Source organism: Cylas formicarius, unplaced genomic scaffold (assembly GCF_029955315.1).
Source record: "Cylas formicarius isolate icCylForm1 unplaced genomic scaffold, icCylForm1.1 PGA_scaffold_3__17_contigs__length_32017465, whole genome shotgun sequence".
Classification (NCBI taxonomy): domain Eukaryota; kingdom Metazoa; phylum Arthropoda; class Insecta; order Coleoptera; family Brentidae; genus Cylas; species Cylas formicarius.
In genome coordinates this window covers 19,458,327-19,483,160 of record NW_026844326.1, presented here as the reverse complement: position 1 = coordinate 19,483,160, position 24,834 = coordinate 19,458,327, and the positions used below count along the sequence as shown (strand labels likewise).

General features: G+C 38.3%; 1 protein-coding gene across 2 annotated transcripts in view; it reads right to left on the bottom strand.

The window, feature by feature from the left end:
• LOC132698913 (uncharacterized) overlaps positions 1 to 23,028 on the bottom strand; it is a 157,518-nt gene extending 134,490 nt beyond the window's left edge. For both annotated transcript variants that reach the window (XM_060665235.1, XM_060665236.1), the window contains exon 1: positions 22,708 to 23,028. In XM_060665235.1, the coding sequence (XP_060521218.1) occupies positions 22,708 to 22,789 (82 nt within the window). In that variant the 5' untranslated portion in view covers positions 22,790 to 23,028. The remainder of the gene's footprint in view (positions 1 to 22,707) is intronic.
• Positions 23,029 to 24,834: the final 1,806 nt, after the last annotated feature.

Here is a 24,834-nt window from a genome sequence, read left to right as displayed (position 1 = left end):
AACCGTATATTCAACAAGCGATGCACTAAAATGTTAATAATTCACTCGAAGGGTGGAACAATATAAAACCAGGCGTGCTATATATATACAAAGTCGTATCAGACAAGTTAGCTACTTAGTGTATCGGGTGCTTTACGAACTCCAACTTGCTTAATTAAAATTTTACGCTCCGTGGGTCGAGCTGCAACTTTGTATCTGGCGGCTTTTTTTTTTGTTCAAAGCGAGCGGTAGCGGAGGGCTATCGAGGGCGACCAAGATTTCAAAAATTCCGGCTAAATATTTTAATATTCTTTTATAATTTTGCAACAAATTTCGGACAAAGTATCTATTTTATAATACAATTTACGGAGACCGCCAGATGGGGAGGAGTGGGCATAATACAGTCTATCCAGCCAATTTGTTGCCCAATTTGTTGCCGGCAGTTAGCGAACATTCGAACTTGATATCCATAATCGCTCCGAAGTTGCCAAAGGTTAATAACTTCTCCACTTGAGACCGGTATCATTAAGCCTCGAATTATCACCGATTATTGAGAAATACGAACCTGGTCGCGTAATCGTGATTTGCCAACTTGGAGGACACGTGATTATTCCCGCCTCCAATAACATCGACTCGTGTCAAATAACATAAGCGGCTTACAAATGCGACCGTAATAAGTTAGTCTATACTACGTTTTGCTAGACAGGTAAGAGTATATTAATTACTAATCAGAACAACCAAAACTACCAAGGACATGTAAAATCCTAACAAAACCAAGGAAAGGCTAGTCGTGAAGTAGACTTTTCCTCGGATGGTCTACAATTGAAATAGACTTCTCCCTAAGCTTAGCATAGTCTACTTGCGAGATAAACGCCGCTATTCCAGCAGTCTCATTAAACGAACCAATGTTGCGGGGCTGTAATATGTTTTGCAAGAAGTCGAAAATGACAGAGACCAAAAGCGGGAGGCGGCAACGTCGGACGCGCGTGCCCGAGGGATCCCGCGCGCACCGCTGGCGATCCCGGCAAGATGATGGACGAGCTATTGAACGAGATGGATGCCGCGTGATAAATGAACCCCTAAATCATGAAAATTCCGACACGATGACAAGTTGCTTAAAGCCCAGACATGCATCAAAGCGAAAACTGACACATTCGTCGCCGCGGACGAAAATGAGAGGGACATTGTTCGCAAAATGGATCCCATTTAACACCGGCCTTTGTTGGGGAGAAATTTAATTTTGCCGAGGGCCGGGTTTGTTGTCGAAGAAACGGCCAGTCGGGTAATGGAGAGGGAGGAGCGGGTGGGGGCGGCAGCGCTTTAATCGACTAACCGTTTTATGCCGAAAAAAAAAACTCTCCATTATTAATACACAGGGTGTGGCAAAAAGGTAGGCAGGATTTCAAATAGTGGTTGTTCGGTTTGTAAAACCGGCAACACTGTGTACGCACTCGCCTTAGGCAGACAAAAGTATGCAATTTTCAGTTATCGACATGGCTTGGAGCGGAGTGCATCATGCTTTCGTTGTCGAGGAGTTTATTAGAAAGGGCGCTGTATTCATGTCTAGCGATGAAGCTCACTTTCACCTCTCGGGTACCGTAAATAAGCAAAATTTCCATTATTGGTCAGTCTACAGGAACTTCATGAGCGACCTCTTCACAGCGCAAAAGTCACCGTCTGGTGTGCAATCTCGGAGTTCGGCGTGTGGGGTCCTTCCTTTTTCGAAGAAGATGGAATAACGGTAACAGTCAACGGAGATCGATATTTTGATATGCTTAATCACATCGTCCGCGGACGACAAGAAATTGCCTTAATTCCCCAAGAAATGATCCATCGGGTAACGATGCGCTTCCGCGAGAACCTACAAGAGTGCATCGACAATAATGGCCGTCATTTAAAAGACATCATTTTTAAAAAATAACGTTCCTAAATGGCATAGAATGTTTGGTTTTTATTAACATCCCAAATAGTACCTATCATTTTGCCACACCCTACCTCTTATAATTTTCTTTTGTTATGTCCGATACTTCCAACATTGCCAGACGCCCATGATACGTTAGCACAAGTTGAGGGTTACGACTCTTAATATCCTCGTACTAGGTTCGGGCCTCAACTACAGCCCGAGACATTTCGTTTTTAAAATTTATCGCTAGGTGCAACGTCGCAGGGTAAATCACACAATCGATAAGACTCGACACCGGGACCTAGGAACTCGTTAAATTATGATGTATAAGACTTTGACTAAAGTTTCCGCCGTTTCGACTAAACATTCGTCGATTCGACAATGGCATGGCATAGCGGGCTTTTAAGTGTTAATGGCATGAAAAATTTTAATGCACTTACACCCGCTTCGGTACTTTAACAGTAGTGCAATTGCACATTGTGAACGTCTTTTGATAAAAGGGCTGCAATCAGTATTAGAAATAGTCAGTTCCATATTATGCAACCAAATATACACGTCGACGCATTTTTTTGAGGCCTGGTCGAATACTTAAAATACTCAAAAATATGGCGAGTTTCCTATGACCTAGGTTAAAAAAGCAGCAATATCAAAGACCAGAGGAAAATCAGCTTTAGTCAGTCCGATTGTTTACGATTGCGATTATGTTTATATTTTATTATCCAAAAATAAATGTGTAGGCCACCTTGACGACCTTTTCCCTTGGTTTATAAATTTTTATAAATCGTTAAAAGTTAAAAATAAAAACTCAACACCCGGTATATTCGATTGAAACTGTGAAAATAATTGAGAAAACAAAATTTTAGATGTCGATCAAAAGGACAAATTTTTAGATTACGTCGTGGTCCTACGCCTTACGCCAATGGTGAGGATAAAATTAAAATCCCGATTTTAACTAGCTTTCGAGGTTATGTTGCGTAAATTGCGAAGCTCCGCGAAGAAATACGACGCAGTTGAGTCTAAGAACGCGGAGATAAGTTGCAGTATTCGTGCGATATCGTCCCTCCTGATATGAAACGACGACTACGTTTCCCTTTAACAAGGAGGTGGAGCGTTATGTAAATCCCCGATTTTATGTGGCGGAACGTCCCGCCAAATGGCCGGGTTTATACCGGAAATATCACCGTATTTATCTTTTTCTTCCGTCTCATATTGGCGCGATGATAAAACTTTACGTGGATAACATCGCGTCGCAAGAAATTCATGCCAACGCAATAGCGGATAGTATCAGTCAGTATACTGCAAATGTCTTTCTACGACAGAACCAAAGTAGCTGAATTAATAAATTAAGAAATAAAGTTCAGACGATCTGTTTAGTAAATTATCTAACCGTCTTATGACAGTTGCCCTGCAACCCTCCTGGAAAGACATTCAAACCCGGCCGAAAAATAAAAACAGCCCGCTCAATTTAAATTTTTGCGCGTACAATTTAATCAACGGGCGGCGTATACGAAGAAAGAACTTTTCGCAGAGGAAACGCCGTTATTGTCCTTGGCTCGTCCTAGCAGCAGGGCGCGAGGAGGTCTGTTTATTCAAATATCTCGCTGTTTATTTCCATGCCGCGTATTCATTTTTCGGCGAACCGCGAATTTGATCCGGAATGAGCTTTTCCGTATTACCGCGAGGCGAGGTAACTTCGTTACCACCGTTCCCGATTGTAATTCGCGACGAGCTAAAACAAAGCGGGCGATTTTTCTTTCCACCGGATTTTCACCCCCGGCTCGTGGATGAGGTGTTGGGGGGACTGCGCCTCTGCGTGGGTCGTACGTAATCGAGTTTATACGCAAAAATTAGTATTACAAAATCTGATAAATGTTCCCTCGGCATGCCACGCAACATCTAAAAATCGTAAATCGAATCGATGGAGTCGTCTCTCATTAAAAAAATGTAGCGGTTCACTTTGAGGATAGAACTCGGAATCCGTGGGCTGGCGTTCCTAGTCGCGTAGCATGCGGTTATGTCTGGCATTGTAATTTAAAGAGACAGAATATATGTGAGTATATCATTCTCGAACCGAGTTTTTTGTGGTGGTAAATATCACTACTAATGTGAATGCTAATACAGCGTGGCCAAAGAGATGGTTTGATCATTTCATGCAGCTTTGCGGTGATGATGTTAGTTTATTGCTTAACAATATTTATTTATTTTTAGTTAGAACGCGCCGTTTATAGAGACCGTCTCGATGGAGAAGAGCCCAGTGGCGTCAGATGCGCAGAAGACGAATTTGAAACTGACTGACTGTTTTGTGGGTGCTTATATTTCGTTCATTTTTAGACTATTATTTTCGTTTTGGTTGCAGTGTCATCTTAATAAAATAATATTATTTGCGCCAAATCGGTACAAGTTTGTGAAAGCGGCAGGCATTTAACAATAAAATACACGTAATTGAAATAAGTACCGCCACCGTATCACCTACACAATAAAGAATGCAATAACGCAAGAAGGAGAAAGGATCCTTATTTCGCGCATCGAACAGTGACATCACTGTGCTCTTCTCTATTGGGACAGACTCTAACAGTAAATATCGACACTAAATATCGAAATATTGAATATATTACATGAACGTTATCATCAAATTGAGGTATCCACAAAAAAATAAATTTTGTCACACTGTCATAAAATGATAATGATAATGAATAATAAAACAACATTAATGTGTCAGTTTAGTGAAAATAACTGCTAATATGCTATTCTATATTTCTGAAAATTTGATGTTGAAACACTTTCTATCCTCCTCTTGAGTCCTGCCTGAACTGCTATTCTACCATAATGCACTAAATTTGCCTGAAAAGTTAAACTCTGATTGCTACTTCGTTTCTGAAGATGTTTGATAAAGCTACTCCAGGATTCACATTGAACAGTACGTACGGTTTGTTGACGCTCTTCAGGATCAGGAATAAAGAACGTACAATGTAGAATCATATCTTTCCCTTTCAATAATTATTCCTGTATTTTGTTAGTATCTGATTACTTAATATGTATATATATATATATATATATATATATATATATATATATATATATATATATATATATATATATATATATATATATATATATATATATATATATATAGAACTACATCGGATCTTATTCGGGCTGCAACATTAAGCAATTTGTGTTTATAAACTCTTCTGCACCAAACCATTTTTCTTTCGCACAAAATTTCGTGGTAAACCAAGAAATTCCTTCCCTTCATTATTTTTAAAAGAACTTGCACAATCTCCGAGGACAAAACACCAATTTTGAAATCGGTTTCAGTCGAAATTCGAACAACTGCTCGACAAAAATTAATAAGAACCCGGTACGATTCCTAGCCTCATCAATTTACTTATTTTTAAATAGGAATTGTTTCGGTTATTAATCATTTCAAATAAATTTCATTGTCGCCCCAGCAAAGTATATTTATTTATACAAGAATTTTATGAAAGTAATTTTGATTCGGACATAATTCAACGAGAACAGCTACCTGAAATTGACGTTTAACCTATTCGGTTCTTTTTTATTACAAAAACGACCGCCATCCTCTGCGTTTGATATAAATTAAGCCTCGCGGACCCCTTTTTAAAGCATTCATGACCGAGGGAACCGGTCAATTTCGAGCCCGGTTCGCTTTCATTCCGCTGTCCCCGGGAGCCTGTTTAAATAATATATTACATATTTAATACGCTTCAATATTCCAACTCGTGAAACGCGCCGTATGAATACATATGCATTAATTTTGGGACCGAAAATAACGGGAACTTTTCGCGACACTTCATATAACTAAAATCGAAAAATAAAATTTAGTGTGGATAAAGTGGAGGCGCTTCGGTTCGTGTAAATCCGCAGAGATATAGCACATTCTGTGCGAATGCAGTAACCCCTCGGTTAGATATGAAAAGATAAGTGTGTCATCGCTTGTGTGGAATCTTTGGGCTTGATGATGCAAATCACCCCTTTTCACATACAGATATACCTCTTATATTGTAATTTATTTTGGGACCACTATGTCTTTTAAAATACCTGATCGTTTTTATCACAGGTGGACAGTTTTTAAATCGTCAAACCCAAAAGATCAGCAGGTAATCTTATAAACCAATCTCATTTACCGCCATATCACCCCACGTACATTGCCTCCCAGTCCTCTGCCCAATTGCGACATTTTGGATTTTTTTTTTTCGCCACGAGCGATTTATTTCAACTCGAAATCATTTTCCCCCCTCCCACAATCAGCCGCTGAACAAAGACGCGTAAAAAATATATAACAAACGGGGCAAAATAGTTGACAGATTCCGAATAATGGCCGGGATTTATATATCTGCTGCCATGGCGTCGGTTTCGAAATTGCCACGGACATGAAAAACGTTTATAGGAAACGACGCTTGTTACAAATTTCTGACATTTATTCGGAGATATTTTTCGCCGTCGCGGCACGCGAAAAACGACATTCGGCAGGACCGGCTCGGTTCGATTTTTTTGCGGGTTGTTTATTTAAAACATATTATATGTAGAACGTTTCCCATTTAATGGTTTGTAAGGCTCGTTAAAATCAACAACATTTTCAATTTTCCTTTCATCTGTAAATTAAAGTCTATTTCCATTCTCCTATTTCAGCAGGGTTTAAAAGACACAGCCACAAACTTTTTTTAGGTCAGTTTCCAACATTGTAGCCGAAAACATTGCTAAACGAGCGGCGTCGCTCGATCAGCTTGATTTGTTCGGGTCTCCCGTACTAAACTTTTCATTTTCCAACGCCGTCATAATGCAAAACTCGCGGGAATTACGATAAAGGCACTTTTTATTTGTTTTCGTCGGGAAACTTTACTTACTTAAGCGTTGGCGAAACTATTCCGCGTTCTCTGCTAATACGTTAGCCTCCTCCTAGTCGGCTAATTGGCCAGATAATAAAAGTTTTATGTTCGCGCTCTAACAAACTCTAGGATTCGGTTCACCGCATGACCTACATGGAGATTTTCCGCAATTAGAAGCGTTTCAGCGGTGGGATCGTGGATCGCAACGCGCGTTTGGACCGAGGCATTACTCCTGGAAACCGTAAACCTTGTCCTTAAATACCGTCAAATTGACTTCTCGCATAAAGACGACAACTAAATCTCAATTTTTTGACTTGCGCCTTTGACGTTAGCGATCTCAATATCAGAGCTTATGTGAGCGATGGAGGGCGCAGAAATTAGGTATCTCCACTACTGCGGTGTTTATAGTACTAAAAATTCAGAACAGAGCAGTATTTTTCAGATTTGATATTTGTGAATGTGAATGTATTTGGGTTGTTTTGCAAACATGTATGGTCTGTTCATAGATATAAGAAAGTGACCAATTGCTTTTGAATGGGATTATCCAAGGGTGGTCATTAACATAGGATGCAGATTATTACCTAAAGTTTCGGAATTTAAATTCAGGTAAAACTGTGGTCCGTAATAGAAAATAATTTTATACCTACCTGTGTTTAATACTCTTTGGTTTGGTATACTACTTAGTTTAATTTTATTAGTAACCATTCTTATTTGTCTCTGTTGAATCGTGGTCGAATTATGCAAAATATCTAGTGTATCTCAGGAGATGCTCCCGCCCAAATGTAGAAAATACTATTCTATTGAGACTAAGGAAGTTATAAATAATGTTTATTTGATTCTAATTTAACGTGGTGCCAGCAAGCAAGCATCCTTAGAAGAAACTGCCACATTGACGAAAATTCCAACATCAACTGTATGGAAAATTGTGAATAATCCGATTTCAGCGAGGAAAAAAAGAAGCGATCCTGACATTTTCTCGAGTGTAGATGAAAGTGATCAAGATATATTACGGCGTAAAATTTACCAGTTATACGAGGAACAAAGCGTGCCTACATTAGATATCTTAATTAGGAGGCTTGACAAAGATGAAAGCGGTGATAAATGTGGCAGAACTACCTTATGGAACTGTATTCAACACATGGGTTTAAGACTTAAAAAAATTGACAAAAGGCAAGTTTTAATGGAATATTTTAGAATTCGGAAATGGCGACTGGAATATCTAGAAAAAATTAGGATTTACAGAGAACAACAAAGGCCAATTATTTACTTGGATGAAACCTGGTTCGACAATTATGATACCCCGAAAAAGGGTTGGGTTGACTCAACTGATAAGTGTAAAACAAACGCGCCATCAAAAAAATATATCAATTCACGATGAATTTGAGAAATTTGTGCCTGCATTTGTTTAGTCTAATTCAACTTACGTTACTAGTTACGGTTAAATTCATATTAATATCTGAATTGAATACTTAAATTAAATCATGTTGTTAGTAAATTTATCACCTACATAATTTTATTCACAGTTAATTTATCACTTCTAGAATGTCATAGTCAACACTAAACAACCAGGAGTCAACAAGCCCCTTCATTTTTGTATATTCCCTATTTTGCAAATACATTGAAAAGGCGTTATATATTCTATTGGCTGCAAACTGAACACTCCTCTACACTGAAACAAATTTTACCATCGATACTGGCATAGCCTGATTTGATACAAATGTGGTTGGCTGATTGTTTCTTTACGAATTTTGTTATGACTTGTAATTGTTTTAATGTAGATTTAGTTGATACTTACTACTTTCGCTTCAGTAAAGAATTCTTTAGAAGAGCTATTATCTTGATTCGGGTTTAAAGGCCGTCGTCGGTTGGAATTACTTCCTAACGTTTCGCTAGCACGAGTGGCGAGCTTCTTCAGAGGTCCTTCCATCTCCGATGTTGGACGTAGACTGACGATTTCTCCTGCGCAGGTTGTATTTATGCCGATTGGTGGTGGGAGGGGCTTGTTCCGCTTCGGTTGGTCTCGGGATATCGATCGGTACTGCTCGGGCGTTCCTAAGGATCGGGTTCCAGATTTGGTTGAGTCTAAGGGTCTCCTCCTTTCTGTTGAAATTGTGTGGGTGTTTTTGTATCTCAATGGCTTCCATGACTAGTCTGTTGTGATAGCCGTTGACCGATGCTAGTAACTTACAGCTCTCAAATTGTATCCTGTGTTCCCCGCTGCCCAGTGCGTGTTCAGCTACTGCAGACTTCTCTGTCTGTCCTAGCCTGCAGCTTGCTTTATGCTCCTTAAGTCTCGTTCCCATTGATCTCTTGGTAGTTCCGATGTAGACCTTTTCGCATGAACACGGAATGCGGTAGACTCCTGCAGCTGAAATTGAGTCCCTCTTGTCCTTCGCTGACCTGATGGTCTGCTGGATCTTCTTTGTAGGTTAAAGATTGTTTTGATGTCGTGGATTTTCAATACTCTGCCAATCCTGTCGGTGCCACTCGGAATATACGGCAGATATGCGTCGGAGGTGGTGGGTCGTTGTTCGGTATCCCGTGATCTTGATGATCTTGAGTTCATTGATCTCTCGATCTCCCTCTTGCTGTAGCCATTTGCCTCGAACGCAGTTTTCAGGTGTTCAAGTTCCATCTGGAGGTTCTCCGGTTCGCAAATCCTTCGGGCTCGTTTTGTCAGGGTTCTGATAACCCCATACTTTTGACTTGGGTGATGGTTGGATAGAGCATGCAGGTATCTGTCAGTATGGGTTGGTTTTCTGTACCCTGTGTGACCCAGCTTTTTACCTCGCTTCCTCACTAGTACGTCTAAGAATGCTGTGAATGTTTCTGTGCCGCTGCCGGGACACCAACATCATACCAGCATTCCTTGTTGTTGGTCATTTTCAGTCTCCATAGTAAACTGGATGCTGGGATGCTGACTGTTGAGATGCTGCAGAAAGTTGTTGAGCTTGTCCATACCATGTTTCCAAATCACGAAGGTGTCATCCACGTACCGACCACAGACTTCAAAAAGTTTGCAAATATCGACAGGAAATATCCTGTTCACCAGGTCCAAGCAACTCTTCAGAGGTACTTTGGTAAACAGTGAGACGACGTCGAAGCTCACAAGGATGTCGTTTTGTTCAATATTGATATCTTGAATCTTGCGCACGAAGTCGGTGGAGTCCTTGATGTAACTGGTGACGTGTCCCACGTGTGGTTGGAGCAGCGATGCCAAGTGTTTAGCCAAGTAATACGTTGGTGATCCGGGTGCGCTAACTATTGGTCTTAACGGGACATCTACTTTGTGTATCTTAGGTAGTCCATAGAGCCTTGGTGGAACAGTCTTCATCCTCACAATGCGCTTCTTGATTTCTTCTGACAGTGATGATGACTTGATGAGCCGGTTGGTAAGACGTAGTCTAGCTTGCGTCGGATCCTTTTTCAGGGGTTTGTAGCTTCCCGGGTCCAAGAGTTCCTCAATCTTCCTTTCGTAGTCCTCGGTCTTCAGAAGAACGGTTGCGTTTCATTTGTCCGCTGGGAGTATGATGATACCCTCACCCGTGTTCAGGCTACGTAGTGCCAGTCCTTCACTTCTCGTCAGATTAGCCTTGGGTGGTTTTGCCTTCCTGAGGATGTTGGCTGTCTCGATTCGCATCTCTTCGGCATCTTGGTCCGGTAGGTTCTTGATGGCTGCTTCCGTGCTGGAGATGATCTCTTCAATCGGAATGTGACGGGGAGTGATTGCGAAGTTCCCTCCTTTGGTTAGCACTGTTCTCTCGACCTCCGTGAGTACTCTGTCCGTCATATTGACCACGAGTCGCTCACTGTCTAGGCTTGCTGTTTTGGGCGCTTGTTTTTTCGAAAACTTCTCGTACTTCCTTATCTGTTGCTCCTTTATGCAGTCGTGAAGAAGGATATAGTTTCTTGTTACATACTATTATTTTCAAAACACTTATCTGATGAAATACTAAAAACACATATTAAGGGAACTCTTTGACAAACTTTTACGTAATATAAAAAAATTATGGAATAACTTGCGAATTTTCACAGTGAAGTGATCATCCCATTTAAGGTTCTGATCAAAAACTACCCCTAAATATTTTAACTTTTTGGTGGAACTTATGTAAAGATCGCATTTACAATTCGGGTAATAGCCACAGTCAAAATTATCAATTTTTATTCTTTGCAAGTCTGGAGCATCAGCTTTCATCATGAATAACTACGAATTGGGTTTTCTCTAAATTAAGTGACAGCAGGCTATAATCTAGCCATTTTTTCACCAGCCTTAGTAATTTTTCAGCCTTTGCGACAGTTTCGTTCCAAGTGTTTTCAACAATAATCAATGACACATCATCCGCATAGTACACATATGCAATGTAGTAAACAAGGTTGAGCCCAGAACCGTGCCCTGCGGCACACCATACCCTACCGGAAGAGAGCACCTAAGGGTGTCAGCTATCTTGTAGATATGATTTGATCAGTTATTTTAGTCCTCTTCAAGTCTCTTCAGCAAGGTATGGTGCGACACAATGTCGAATGCCTTGGCCAAATCGAGAAAAAGAGAAATAAACTTTTTTCTGTTATTAAAAGATAAGACTATGCCGCCAGCTAGCTTGGATAACGATAAAAGTGTTAGATATACCATCCCCATTAGTATTTTTCAGCGTTTTCATTATTTGTATTAATTCTTTTTCTAGTATTGGCTCCAAAAATAGACTCGAATTACTTTTTTGCTGTTTAAAACTTACATTTTTTAGTCTTTTGATCTGCCCCGGAAGTGTTTCTCCCACACTACTAAGATACTTATTGAATTCCTCGGCTATGTCCTAGCAATTAAGCAACTTGAAATGATGTAAGCTAATTAAAGAGTTTGACAGTAATCAGGAAGTAGTTTTAAATTAGTTACTCGGTTATATTAAATTTTATTTAGAACATATAGGTCTCTACCTATTAATGAAACTGTGTGTTTGTGGCAATTTATAGCGGTAATAAATATCAGGTAAAACAATATCGACGGCGTAGGAACACGGCGCGTTCGAATCTCTAACGTAAATCCATTTCTAAATACGCAAAATGCGTAAACCGATTGCGTGGTCAGAGTAGCGGTTAAACGGATTAGCGTTTAATTCAATTGGACGTGGCCGTGTGCTCTGTCGGAGTCTACCCCAACACCACCCCTCCCGCAAAACCATTTTGCCCCAATTCATATTACGTATACAAGGGGCGCGATCCCGTTTTCTGTTTTTTTTTGAGATTTCATTGCACTCTTGTGTTAACACTTCCCTCTGCAGTTTACCCCTCACATAACGTTAATTTTTAAATCTGATCGATTTCATAGTTACTTTTTTCTCGCCAGAAGACGTCACTTTTTACGTAACAGTTTTTAATGTTAAATGTATTACTTTTTACGAGGTTATATTGACACATATTTTACTGTTTTAAATACGACCCGGAATTACAAGATAACGTTATCGCTCTGTCTTCTTCTTCTTCTTTTTTAAGTTTGTAGACCAATAAATTCTTTCTTTTAGACATTGCCAACATATCGTCTTAATAATTATGTAGTTTTTTTTACAAAATTTGTAACCAATAACAATTTATTTTTAATATTGCCATTATGGTAGTATTGTCTAGGGTGGGACACTACCTTATCTCAAAAACTATAGGGGATGGAGCCGAAAGTTAAATATAAAAGTTAATTGGGGTATTACAAACCTTCAATTTATTTTAATGTTGTATGTACAGGGTGTTTCATTTTTCGTGGGCGAGTATCAACTTTCCTATTTTAAGTGGAAAACCTTTATTACTTCATTTTTGAATTCCATACAAAATTCTAGTTCGAATTGTGGGTAGATACGGATTAGGAGAGCGTAATCCTCGAGGCGATACCTTAATACAATTTTGTCAAGAGGAATCCATGTGCATCACAAATACCTGGTTTAAACTGCACCCCCGGCGATTATATACATGGCAATCGCCACAACATACTGAAGAAAATATAGTTAGAAATCAAATAGACTATATTCTGGTCAACGAGAGATACAAAAACGGCATATATGGTGTAAAAACAAACCCGGGAACAGATATAGGCTCTGACCATAATCCAGTAGTCGGGAATATACGTGTAAAACTTAGCAAAGTTAAGAAAAAGAACAACCAGAAGGTGGATGTTACAAAATTAAGAGATCCTCTTACACGCACTAGAGTACAAATAAGGATTAATTACGATATACAAAAAACTACAAATTGAGAACGTCACTGATCCACACCAACAATGGAAATGCTTACAAGAAACCTTAAACATGATAGAAAAAGAAGAAATTGGATCCAAACAGAGAGCTAAAAAGAAAAAATTGGATGACTGATGAAATAATAGACATGATGGAAGAGCGAAGAACATATAAGAACAGAAATGCGCAAAAATATAAAGAGGTGAACACAAGAATAAGAAGAGAAATAAGACAAGCTAAACAAAGATGGCTGACAGAAAAATGCGAGGAAATAGAAGAGCTACAGCGGAGGAACGACCACGGTGCGATGCACAAGAAAGTAAGAGAAGTGACCGGGAAAATCAAAAGCAAACAAACGACATCAATCGTCAATAACAACAACAGATACATCCATGACCCCGAAGAACTTAAGAAATACTGGGAATCCTATATACAAAACCTATTTGAAAGTGCAGATACAAGAGACTATGATATAACAAGAGAACTAGAGACAGCGCCAGAGATTCTCAAGGAAGAAGTAATTCGAGCCATCAGAATGTGTAAAGCGGGAAAGAGTGCTGGTCCAGATGATATACACATAGAAATAATAAAATTACTGGACGAAACAAACATAGCAATTCTTGTGAAGCTTTTTAATAATATTCACAGAACAGGCATAATACCCGAAGGCTGGCTGAAATCCATGTTTATACCTATACCGAAGAAAACCAACGCGAAGAAATGCGACGAGTACAGACTAATAAGCTTGATGAGTCAATTACTTAAACTATTTCTAAAGATTGTTCATGCAAGAATATACAAGAAATGCGAGCAAGATATCAGCCAAACGCAATTCGGCTTCCGTGAAAACTTGGGAACCAGAGAAGCCTTATATAGCATGACAGTCCTTTTTCAGAAATGTAACGATCGACAACGGAAGATCTAGGCTTGCTTCATAGATTATGAAAAGGCTTTTGATAGAGTGGAACATGTACAACTCATTAAAATGCTAGAAAGAAAGGGATTAGACAAACAAGACATCCAGATTATCAAAAATTTGTACTGGCACCAACAAGCGTATGTTAGATTCGGTAACCTGGTAACGGACCTGGTGGACATCCAACGAGGGGTACGACAGGGATGTGTATTATCGCCCCTATTATTCAACATGTACTCGGAAAGCATTTTCGCGGAGGCCCTGCAGGAGGAAACTGATGGTATTAAGATCAATGGACAGATCATTAACAATCTGCGATATGCAGACGATACGGTGATCATTGCCGACACGCCAGAAGGAGTCCAACGGCTACTAACAAAACTAAGTATAACGGGAGAAAGGCTTGGCCTCAAAATAAACGTTGGCAAGACCAAAGTAATGGTTATTAGCAAATCTCGAGAGCCTCCACCAAGGATATCAATAAATGGAAAGGATATCGGAGTGGTCGAAAACTTCAAATATCTTGGAACTTGGATAAACTGCCACTTGGATCCTGAACCAGAAATAAGAGCCATAATAGAAAACGCAAGGGGCACATTCAACAACATGAAACACCTGCTATGTGATCCTGCACTTAACTTTGAGCTGAGATATAGATTTGTAAGATGCTACATCCACTCTGTATTGCTGTACGGGTGCCAGGTTTGGACGCTAAAAGTAAACACCATAAACAAAATAGAAGCGTCCGAAATGTGGACCTTGCGAAGGCTCCTTAAAGTCCCATGGACAGCACGTGCAACCAACGAAGAAATATTGAGAAGAACACAACAGGAGAGGAAACTGCTAACAATTGTCACGAGAAGAAAAACGGCATACCTTGGCCACATAATGCGAAGCAGTAAATATACTCTACTTAAACTAATAATGGAAGGCGAGATTGAAGGACGACGGGGGATAGGGAGAAGAAAACATTCCTGGCTAAAGAACATTCGTGATTGGACTGGCCTGAATGCCCACACCCTGTTCCAGGTTGCTACGGACCGAGCAGGATTTGCTGAGATTGTATCCAACCTTCACTAGTGGAGATGGTACCTTGAGAAGAAAAAGAATACAAAATTCTAGACATATTTTTGTGTAATATCCAATACCTATTTCTAAGCGTTTTTTACATTTTGAATTTTTTATGCGAAAAATGACTTTTGCATGACGTAAAATATCTGCCAATTTCTTCATTCAGAAGCATGTATTGTTTCACTTGAATAAGTTTTGTTGTGGACAAAGGACTCGAATAACGGAAAAATAAGATTTAAAATTAAATTTGCAAAACTACCAAAAAACTTTTTTTTTTTAAATGGAAACTACCTATTTCTGTAATCTTGTCATATTTAGCGTTCAAAATTAAGGCAATTTCATAAAAGGTTGTATATGTCTAATATTTTTACTTTGAAATATTTCTTTTTAAACATTTGTCAATCACAAATAATATGCTGTCGCGATATAAGTCCAGTAAGTGTAAGGTGGCTATGACAGCGTTTAAACAAAACAAGTGGTAGAACGCTGCCTCCTTGGACGCGTATTTTGTTGTTGATTACTGTCATAATTCAAATATTTTTTGAGATTTTTTTCACTTATTTATGTTTGCGTATCGTGTTTACCACATAACAAAATTTCCATTCAGGAGGCGCCCAGAAGCAAAGATCTTCCACAGGATTTACCAACACTTTAGACCCTATGGGACCTTGAAGAAAGAAAAAAATAGACATATTTTGAATGATGAATAGCAACTCAATATTTTGTTGCATTTTGCAGAGATTTAACCCGAAATGCGCCTTTAGATCTAGATGTCAAAAGAACAACGCTTCGAACGTGCCTTCAAATAAACAACTGGAAGTCCTAAAAATTATGTCCAGTGGTTGATTGGAGCAACGGGGTTACAACATCATGTTAGATTTTTGCAAAATTCTTATTTTCAGAAAATATATTTACTAATAATATTTGGACAGATGAGTCCATATTTACAATCTAGACTAAAATTTTAATCGAAAAAATTCCAATTAATGGAGCAACAAAAATAATAAAAAAACACATGGAAGTTACAAGATCAGGTGGAACAAAGTACGGTGCGCCATTTAGAGGTTCAGAATAATAGGTCCAGCTTTTTTTATCAGAATTTAAATTCCCAACGCTACTTAGAGCTTTTAAATATTATCCTTTTTTGAAAATAAAGAGCCTGAAAGGAACTAATAAAATTTAATTTGGCATCAAATTGGCGCTCGTTATCACAAAAGTAAAAAACTAACACCTATTTAAATGCACACTCCAGAGAATGGAACGAGGCAGCACTCTTGTTTTGTTCAAACTCCGTCATAGTCACCTTACAATAACTGAACTTAGATGGCAGCAGCATATTATTTGTGATAGACAAATACTTAAAAGGAAATATTTCAAAAAGTAAAAATATTAGGCATATACAACCTTATATAAAATAGGCTTATTTTTAATGCTAAATATCAACATAAAAATAGGTAGTTTCCATTAAAAAAAAGATTTTTGGCAGTTTTTTTAATTCCATTATTATTTTTCGCGTACCCTGTTTTAATATGTATCGAAATTTTTTATGAAATCCGTTATGCGAGTCCTTTGTCTACAACAAAACTTAGTCAAGTTTAACAATAAATACTTCCGTACGAAGAAATTGGCAGATATTTTACGTTAGGTTACGGTTAGACTTAGGTATAGGAGGACATTATACACCAAATATGTCTAGAATTTTTTATAGAAATCAAAAATAAATTGAACACAACTTTTGTATTTCACTTTTGGCTCCACCACCTACAGTTTCTGATACAGGGTCATCTTGTGATACTTTGATTTTGGAGGCAAAACATCAGCAATTGTAAAAAACATTAAAGAAATAGAATTTTAAATGGTAAATAAAGGGCACACAATGCCAGCGCACCACACCTGATGTCAGGCTTCTATGGCGTCTCAAAGAAGAAACATTCGATTTTGAAAAAACATTTTTCAATTTTTTTTTTAAATTAATTTTTATAAGAGACAAATAAAGGTCATTCCGTCACCTACTTAAGGCAGGCTTTTACGACGTCGTAGTGTCCATTTTTTTGTAAGCGATAAATAAAATTTGCTGACTGATGACATTTTAGCCACGCCTTAAGTACGAGCTTTAACGAAGTCACTGAGACGTCGAAGCTCGGATTTTTCACCAGCTTCGGGACAATATCACGCCGCCTAAGTAACTTTTATCAATTAAAAAGCTTAAAAGTGAACCGGACGCGTTCGAACGTCGCTTAAAACCCCCCAAAAATAGAACGGGGAGGCGGCAAAGTTTGACGAAGGAAAATTAAACCTTCATAAAAACTCATAATCGAGAGATTTTAATAAAATTCCGATCCTAACGTCCCTCCGTAAGATAATAACTTTCGTCTCCCCGCTTTCGTCGGTCGCGTTTTTAGACGCAATCGTCGTCTCGGGCGTCCAAATTGGTTACAATAAGTCACTTCCTTTTCGGCGGGGGGCGGCGACGGGTTGCCGAATCAATTAAGAGTGACGCGAGGGGGAGATTTAAATTATGTTATCGTTCGGGATCGACGTGTCGGAATCTGGCGCTCGTCGCCGCGAGCCGATGCGAAATACTGTACAGGGTGGACTAAATTTGACATTTGAAAGGAAAAGCCCCTGTATATTATGTTATTTAACCGTGTTCTAAATGCATATGTAAATATTAGTCTAATCTTAATTACTGTTTCACCAACCAGCAAACAATAAAGCAAAAGAAGGAAACGAAAATTTATTTAATTTTAAGTTATTTTCAACTAGTCGAAAATATGCGGGATGCCCCATATAAAAAATCGCTTTTTCCGGTTCTAGTTTTTAAAACATGCTTAAACCAATCACATTCTACCTAACAAAACTCTTTTGGGAGTGTTTTTATAAAAATACAAAATTTCCTCTTTTAGAAAATGTACAGCGATTTAAAAAAAAAATACACACGGAAATGGTAAGGAATGTGCGGTTTTTACCAATATCATTTTTATGAAAATGAAATTTCCGATTTGAACGTTGTCGCTGGGGATCCATCCAAACTGTTCAATCAGTTCATTAAGTTTTTATTCCGGCATCAATTTGAATTCTTGTGGTTAATAGTAGTACAAAAGTATTATAGTATATTATGCAACAAGTGCGATAAACGGCATTTGACTCAAAATTTTATTTGACACGAGCGAAGCGCAGCGGAGGGAGTGTTTAATAAACGAGTGACTTAAAAAGTTTACCGAACGTATTGCATACTATACTTTTTCTACGACCGTTAGTTTTTGGGTACATTTTCTGACATGACCGTCAGAATTGACTAACGTCAAAATTCAAGGCGTGAGAAATATCTCCGAAAACATCCGATTGCTCCCAAACCCGTGCAACAAAATCCCGGAAATGTACGAAGTAACTCGGATCCGTGGGAAACGAAACCGACGTGATAAACTAACGCTTACCGCACGCTAGATTGGTGTGTAATTAAATATTTTGCAAATGGGAGTAGAAAAAATATTTAACAAGTTTTTATGAACTTAAAACATTTGTTACACTTTCGGTAAACGGTATTTGACTCACGAGTTTATTTGGCACGAGCGGAGCCCAGCGGAGCCAGTGTTTAATAAACGAGCACTTGTTGCATAATACACAATTCTAATACAATATGTAGAATATGAATAGGGGAGTGAGGGCTGAGGACTGAACCTCGCGGTACACCGCCAACCAGTTTCACTACTGACCGAGAAGAAAATCAATTGTGTCAATTCGTCCCTCCCTTTCCTGGGGACCTTTTTCCAAATAAGATCCCACCTATACACAGGCGAAGGGTTGGGGCTGGGAATGCGCTCATCCGCAACTAACGAATTCCCCCCGTTATAGTCTTTGAGGCGTGAAAATTCCGTTCCGATACATTTGGTGGAAACTGATGCTGTTTAAAAACGCGGCGGGGTGGGGCGACGGCGGCGGGGATGGTCGATATCGTATTTTTAGGTGCCGTGACGCCGGGAGCAATGTTACCGGACGACGTGGAATATTCATACCTTTCGCCGCCCCGTAGCGTGGCAATATTTATTTATTAAAAAAAGAAGTTCTCCGGGAAAACAAAACGGTCGCGTCCTTACGCTTGATGAGGGTTTTCCAAATTGTTCCCTCAATTATTCAGCGCGGAAGTTACGACCTGTAAATAAGTTGCGGCTAGATTTCGATTGCTTAGTTCATTTTTTAAAAGCACATCGCGCGCAAATGTAACGGAGCATCATCACCATCAGCACCAAAATCATCATGAATAATAATAATGTCATCGCGGGCAAGACCAGTAGATCAGTAAGCTCGTGTTTTACTACGGAAAGAAAAAGCAACTTCTCCTCCCAGTCACTTATCAACCACGACACTTCTCCTTCATATCTGCAGCGTCTTCGTCTTGCTCTGTTCTTCAATATAGATCTCAGTGAAACAGCACTTTTATTCCGCGTTTTTCTGGCCTACTCTCTTCTTATATTTTATTTTAGGGTCTTGTTAAAATTTTACTGTAATTTAAAAAAAAAAAAAACTTATATTAAATTTTAACATATCCGTATAATTCTACGGATTGTCCCAATAGAGGTAACCAGGTACGGTTTTAGCGAAAGTAAATTGACCAAGAAAAAATGAGAATAATCAAAGTGTTGATACCTAAAACCCCCGTTCTGCAAATATATGCAGAGGAGAATCCATTATACGCATAGACAGTGGCATGAGAATGTCATACAGTGTCTAGTTAATGCTGTTAAGTAAAAATGCTGGTGTGGTGGGGGGTTTTCGGAAATAAGTTCAGGTAACTCCCAAAAGGCTTGATGCATTTTAACAAACTTGAAGGCGATTGCGATTGCTTCCCTTGCCAGATGGCGGTCTTTGACATAATTGAAAAAAAAAACTGAAAAAAAGAATGCAAGAATGACTTTTTTAGGTCATTAGATAGTCAAACAAGGGTTCAACTATCCAAGTTTTTTTTTTGTGTTTGTTAGTTAGTACTGCCACTTTTGTGTGTGTGTGTCCCTTTCTAGTTAGTTAAGTGTGACTTAGCATAATAAAATCGATAATACAATTACAACTTGTAATTTGTTTCGATGACGAATTAACTTTTCCTGAACGACTATAGGTTTAATATGTTTGGCACAAAGCGTCGGTTTTACGCGACGATCGAAATTGGATCCTAGGTCGGATTTTATAAATTTTTAATTAAAGTTTTTAATTTAGCCGCAGCGTATGTCAGTTATACGCGGGGTATTTCGGCGACCCGCCATCCGAAAATGAAAATTCTGATTGCGCGTAAAAAAGTTATTAATTTTTTAATTAACGCGGGTTTTTACGTTTGCTGTAAAAACGGAGACAATGCAGTGGCGGATATTTCGTATTAAAACGTCCGTTCGGAATGAAAATATGCCGCTGGTAGAAGGTGCCCTGGTAGACCGAATTAAACTACGTTATATTATATTCGGGAAATTTATCTTCACAAAACGTGTATTTATGTACAGAGTTTCTTAGAAAATTTTTCTCAGTACTGTCGTGCTAAACTATTGTTTTCAGACACAAAGGGATCGCTGCTAATTCGTATTTATTGAACATCGCAATCTAGTTCAAACGTTTTATATAATATTAAAAAAATCCTAGCTAGATAAGTTTTAATAAGATTTTTTGTATGAAAAAATGGTAAATTAGTTCAATGCTAGAACGTCCTCTTATACTAGTGTGCATTTTCCAACAATTATTTTTTGCATTATTTAACTATAATATTTACCGTTTTAATATATTTTATTATATTTGACTTTGTTTTAATATATTCTTTTTCAAGATTTATTGTCTTTTTGTGTATTTTAATAAAATGTTTATCATTTTGTACTTAACTTTTTTTTAAAATAATTATTTTTTTAATTCCTTTGTTCCCTTTTTTATACATTACTTTTTTTTTCATTAAAATTTTTTGTTTCTTTAATATGGTTATACAAACTTACGAATTACTCTTGTTCCCATTGTTTTAATTATTTTTTTTCCTTAAATTTTACAATGTTGCCAAAACGTAGACGAAAAGGCACGTCGACGTCGTCGGAATTAATGGTGCGTTCTCCTCGCCCCTCGCCAGACCGAAAGCTCCACGTCGCTTTCGAGCCAACACCGCCGAGAGATTATTTCCCGAACAATGAGTATTTATTCGGGATATTTGGCCTGTTATATTGCCTCGGACCGCGTTGGCCGTATTTACGAGTCCCCTACGAATGAGCGTCCGCCATTAACTGCATAAACAGGCATTTGTCCCGCATATAAATATCGCCTAATTTTAACGGCCTAATTAGGTTCGGGAAGTGTTTGAACAACCATGCAGCGCGTGTCGTTGGTGCCTAAACCTCCCCCCGACGGACAGGGACCCCGCCAGACGTCAATCGATTTTTATTTTTAATTCCTAATGTTTTACCGATAAGCTTACGTACGTACTAGTTAACTTGATACATTTAATTATGAATTAATTAACCAAATACGTACGCTTAATTAATTGCGTTAAATACTAATTCGTTTCAATCATTAATTGTAGGTAATTTTAATAAAATATAATTTTATATCAATACTTATTTAATCAATATAATTAAACGTAAAAATACACAGCAACATTTATTATCGCGCCCTATCAATATTAAATTTTTTTATAATAAGTGTTTCAAAGCGATCAAGATATATTTAATCATTATCGTTAAACGCGTTATATATATTATTATTATATATATTATATTAGAAACTGCAAATAAACCTAGCATTATTGTCACCTCCTATTAATTTCTCAATTATGTTATTTTATTAATTGCAAATTGCACCTCATAAATATTTAATCAATATGGTTATTGCAATTAATTAAATTTTACAAAAAACAAATCATTTCAAGCAACTAACTGGCTGTAAGGTCGGCCATAAAATATTTGATCAACGTGGTTAAAAAACAAAACAAAAAAACTGCCCGACAACTACAGGGCGATTTATTTTCATTAACTGGGAAAGTCATTCTCGTTAGCAAAGTGGCTTTCGAATGAAACAACAAACGAAGACGCATGACAGTGCGAGGCGAACCGTTTCCATCTGACCAAACGTATGCCTAAGATAATTGACAATGATAGATAAGGCGACAGCTTGGTTTACGGAGGCGAGGCAATTTTTGACACCATCCAATCTGACGGAAAATTCCGAATTTGATTGTAGCACAAAAGCTCCGACACTGAAACATCATGAAATGCCTTTGAAGTGCAGTATCTATAATGAAAAAAGGGAACCTGCTATACTACAACCCAGTAATAAAAAAAAAACAATAATATTCATAAAGTATGTACAAAAGTAGTTCCAGATTTCTATTGCACCAAACTATTTGGAACTTTTTACTGTTCTAAATATATGCCAAACTGGCCAAAATGTAATGAAAAAAATTGCTTGGGCAATGTTTATCAATTATTTTTTGAAAAGTTCGGCACTTTTCAATTATCCCTTTTCATTTTGCCTAACGAACTTTGCAAATAGCATTTATGCAACAGAAAACGATATTCAAAGTGCAAAGTGAACACTTGCAAAGTAGTTTGGTGCACTTGCGTTTCTTTTACTTTGTGTGTCCATTGGCTCGTATGGATGTACTATATAGCCATCGGCAGTAAGTCTCGTAACAATGCGAACTCTGGGATTAAATTAAAACCTTTAATAAATGCCACATGCGACTGTAATGGACATTATAATCACATATTTATTATTACTTAACAAACGAAAAAACCATCGAAACGAAATCCTTACTTCTCTTGATGGGCGACGGGCTGCTGCCGGCACAGACCAGGAACGCACAAAAAACCAACAAACACAAAATTTTACGTGTCATCTTCGTTCCTAGTCGCGTCCCGTCATCGCTACCAATTACGACGTTTCGGCGCTCGCGACGTTTCGACGCCTTTAAACCATCCCCGGTCACGAGTCCCGAGTCATCGCGATGCGTATAACAAATCACCACCCTCTCCTCTATTGGCGATCTAATTAACGCGGCCAGATCGTGTGTAACTTAAACGCACTTGCTGCACGATGTGGCACCGTCGCAAAACCGAGCTACTGTCAGAGCGAACGACGCACTGCCTCTATGGCGTTCTCTAAAGCTCCTGCAGCCCTCGGAGCCGGTATCGCGGTCCTAGTCGATCGCTCCCGAACGCGCCCGATTGGAGCTGGTAATTTATTTCGTCGAATTTATGCTACAGATAGTTATTGTTTTTATTTATTTGATGTTCGGTGCTGGGGGGTGGCTGCTGCGAGGTGCGCGTTCGGCAGGGGTTGAGGGTTAAAGGGCAGCGAATTGGGAAAGAGTAGGGACCTCGTTTTTCGAGGTTCAAAAGCAAATGTGGTTTTGCTGGACCACGGTTGACCTAATCCGCATGCACCTGCCACTAAGCACGCCGCTGGCGGCTCTAAAATGATTATGAAAAGCTTGTTTTGGATAGCAGTGGTTTACATAGTCATGATGCAAACATAAAGAGGTGCTAAAAGAGTAATTCCAACTGACATCTGAGTCTTATACTTCCTTTTCAAGTGTAAAGGAACAGAAAATCCTAGATTACTACTTTTGTGCTATGGTAGGGAATAAAAACATAGATCGATCGACAGAGTACTGCGTACTATATACGCTGTATCTTGTGTTTTATTATTATTCTCTTTTACGATACTGCGTTAAAAGATACAGGGTACTCTAAAAAACATTTTATTATCTCTTACCACTTCAGTTATTTATGCAGAATAAATGTTGACTATGACTTATGTAGAATCCAGGTTTCATAAAAATTTTGGAACAATATGTAACAACAGAGGTATATAACTTGCCATTGTCTGCAACAAATAACGCATTTTTCCAACAAGACTATGCCTAATTGTTATAATCTCGACTATTATATAATTTTTGAAATCATTATGAAATATTATTATATTAATAATTTTTTTTTAAAAATCTGTTATAAAATAAAGTAATATTGATTCTATCCATTGCCAACTGAAAAAAGTTTTTTGAGATACTTAGATACTTAACCCCATTTAAGTTTTGATAATATCTAGAAAATGAAAACGTTTATATTTTTTAAGTCCCCATTATACTCTACGTAAAAAGTCATGAAAATTTCATATGTAAGTTTTTTTTTATCTCCAGTGATGAAAGATAATAAAAACTAACAAATTTTCGGTATCTTCCAATCTAGATAGCGTAGACATACTTCCGATATTAAATAAAAAGAGAATGGAGAACATATCTCAGTGTTTTTGTACTTCTCACCTTATGCCCTATGATATCAACGAAAAAACCCCACTGTACACTCAAAAGAGGCGCAAACATCATTCGTTAGGAACTAAATGTGTTTAAAATTTGCAATTTTTTCTTAATCAGCATTGCAATGTTACAGTATCAATCAAATTGAAAATAAATTTATGAAACATATGAATTTTTACATGTGATAGGCATTTACCGTTTAATTGCATCAACGTTATTTGTATTAATTAATATTCGCAGGAAATGCGTTCCGCTCACTCCTGCGCCTGGAGGCCGCGCAAAGGGCCGTTGCTGTAACGAAATAAATTTTAATTTGCAGCGTTAAACAAACGAACCCTCCCCCTCCCTAGCGGACGCGTAATAAATCATAAAACAATGGGCAGGATGTGCTGCCGCTGCGAATGCAAATGCATCATTCGGAGTAATATATCAAGTTTTTCGGCGTTAATCATCTGTTTCGGGTTAGTTTCCGGCCGATCCGCGTATACCGTTAATTAAAGGGTAAGTCGTGGAAAAGCGGCCGGCATCGCGGGACGACGTCGTAAAACCGTCAAATTGGGATTTTTCCATTCGTTAAGGACGTAAACTTTCAGCGAAATTTAAAGGTTTCCTGGCAGGTACCCAAA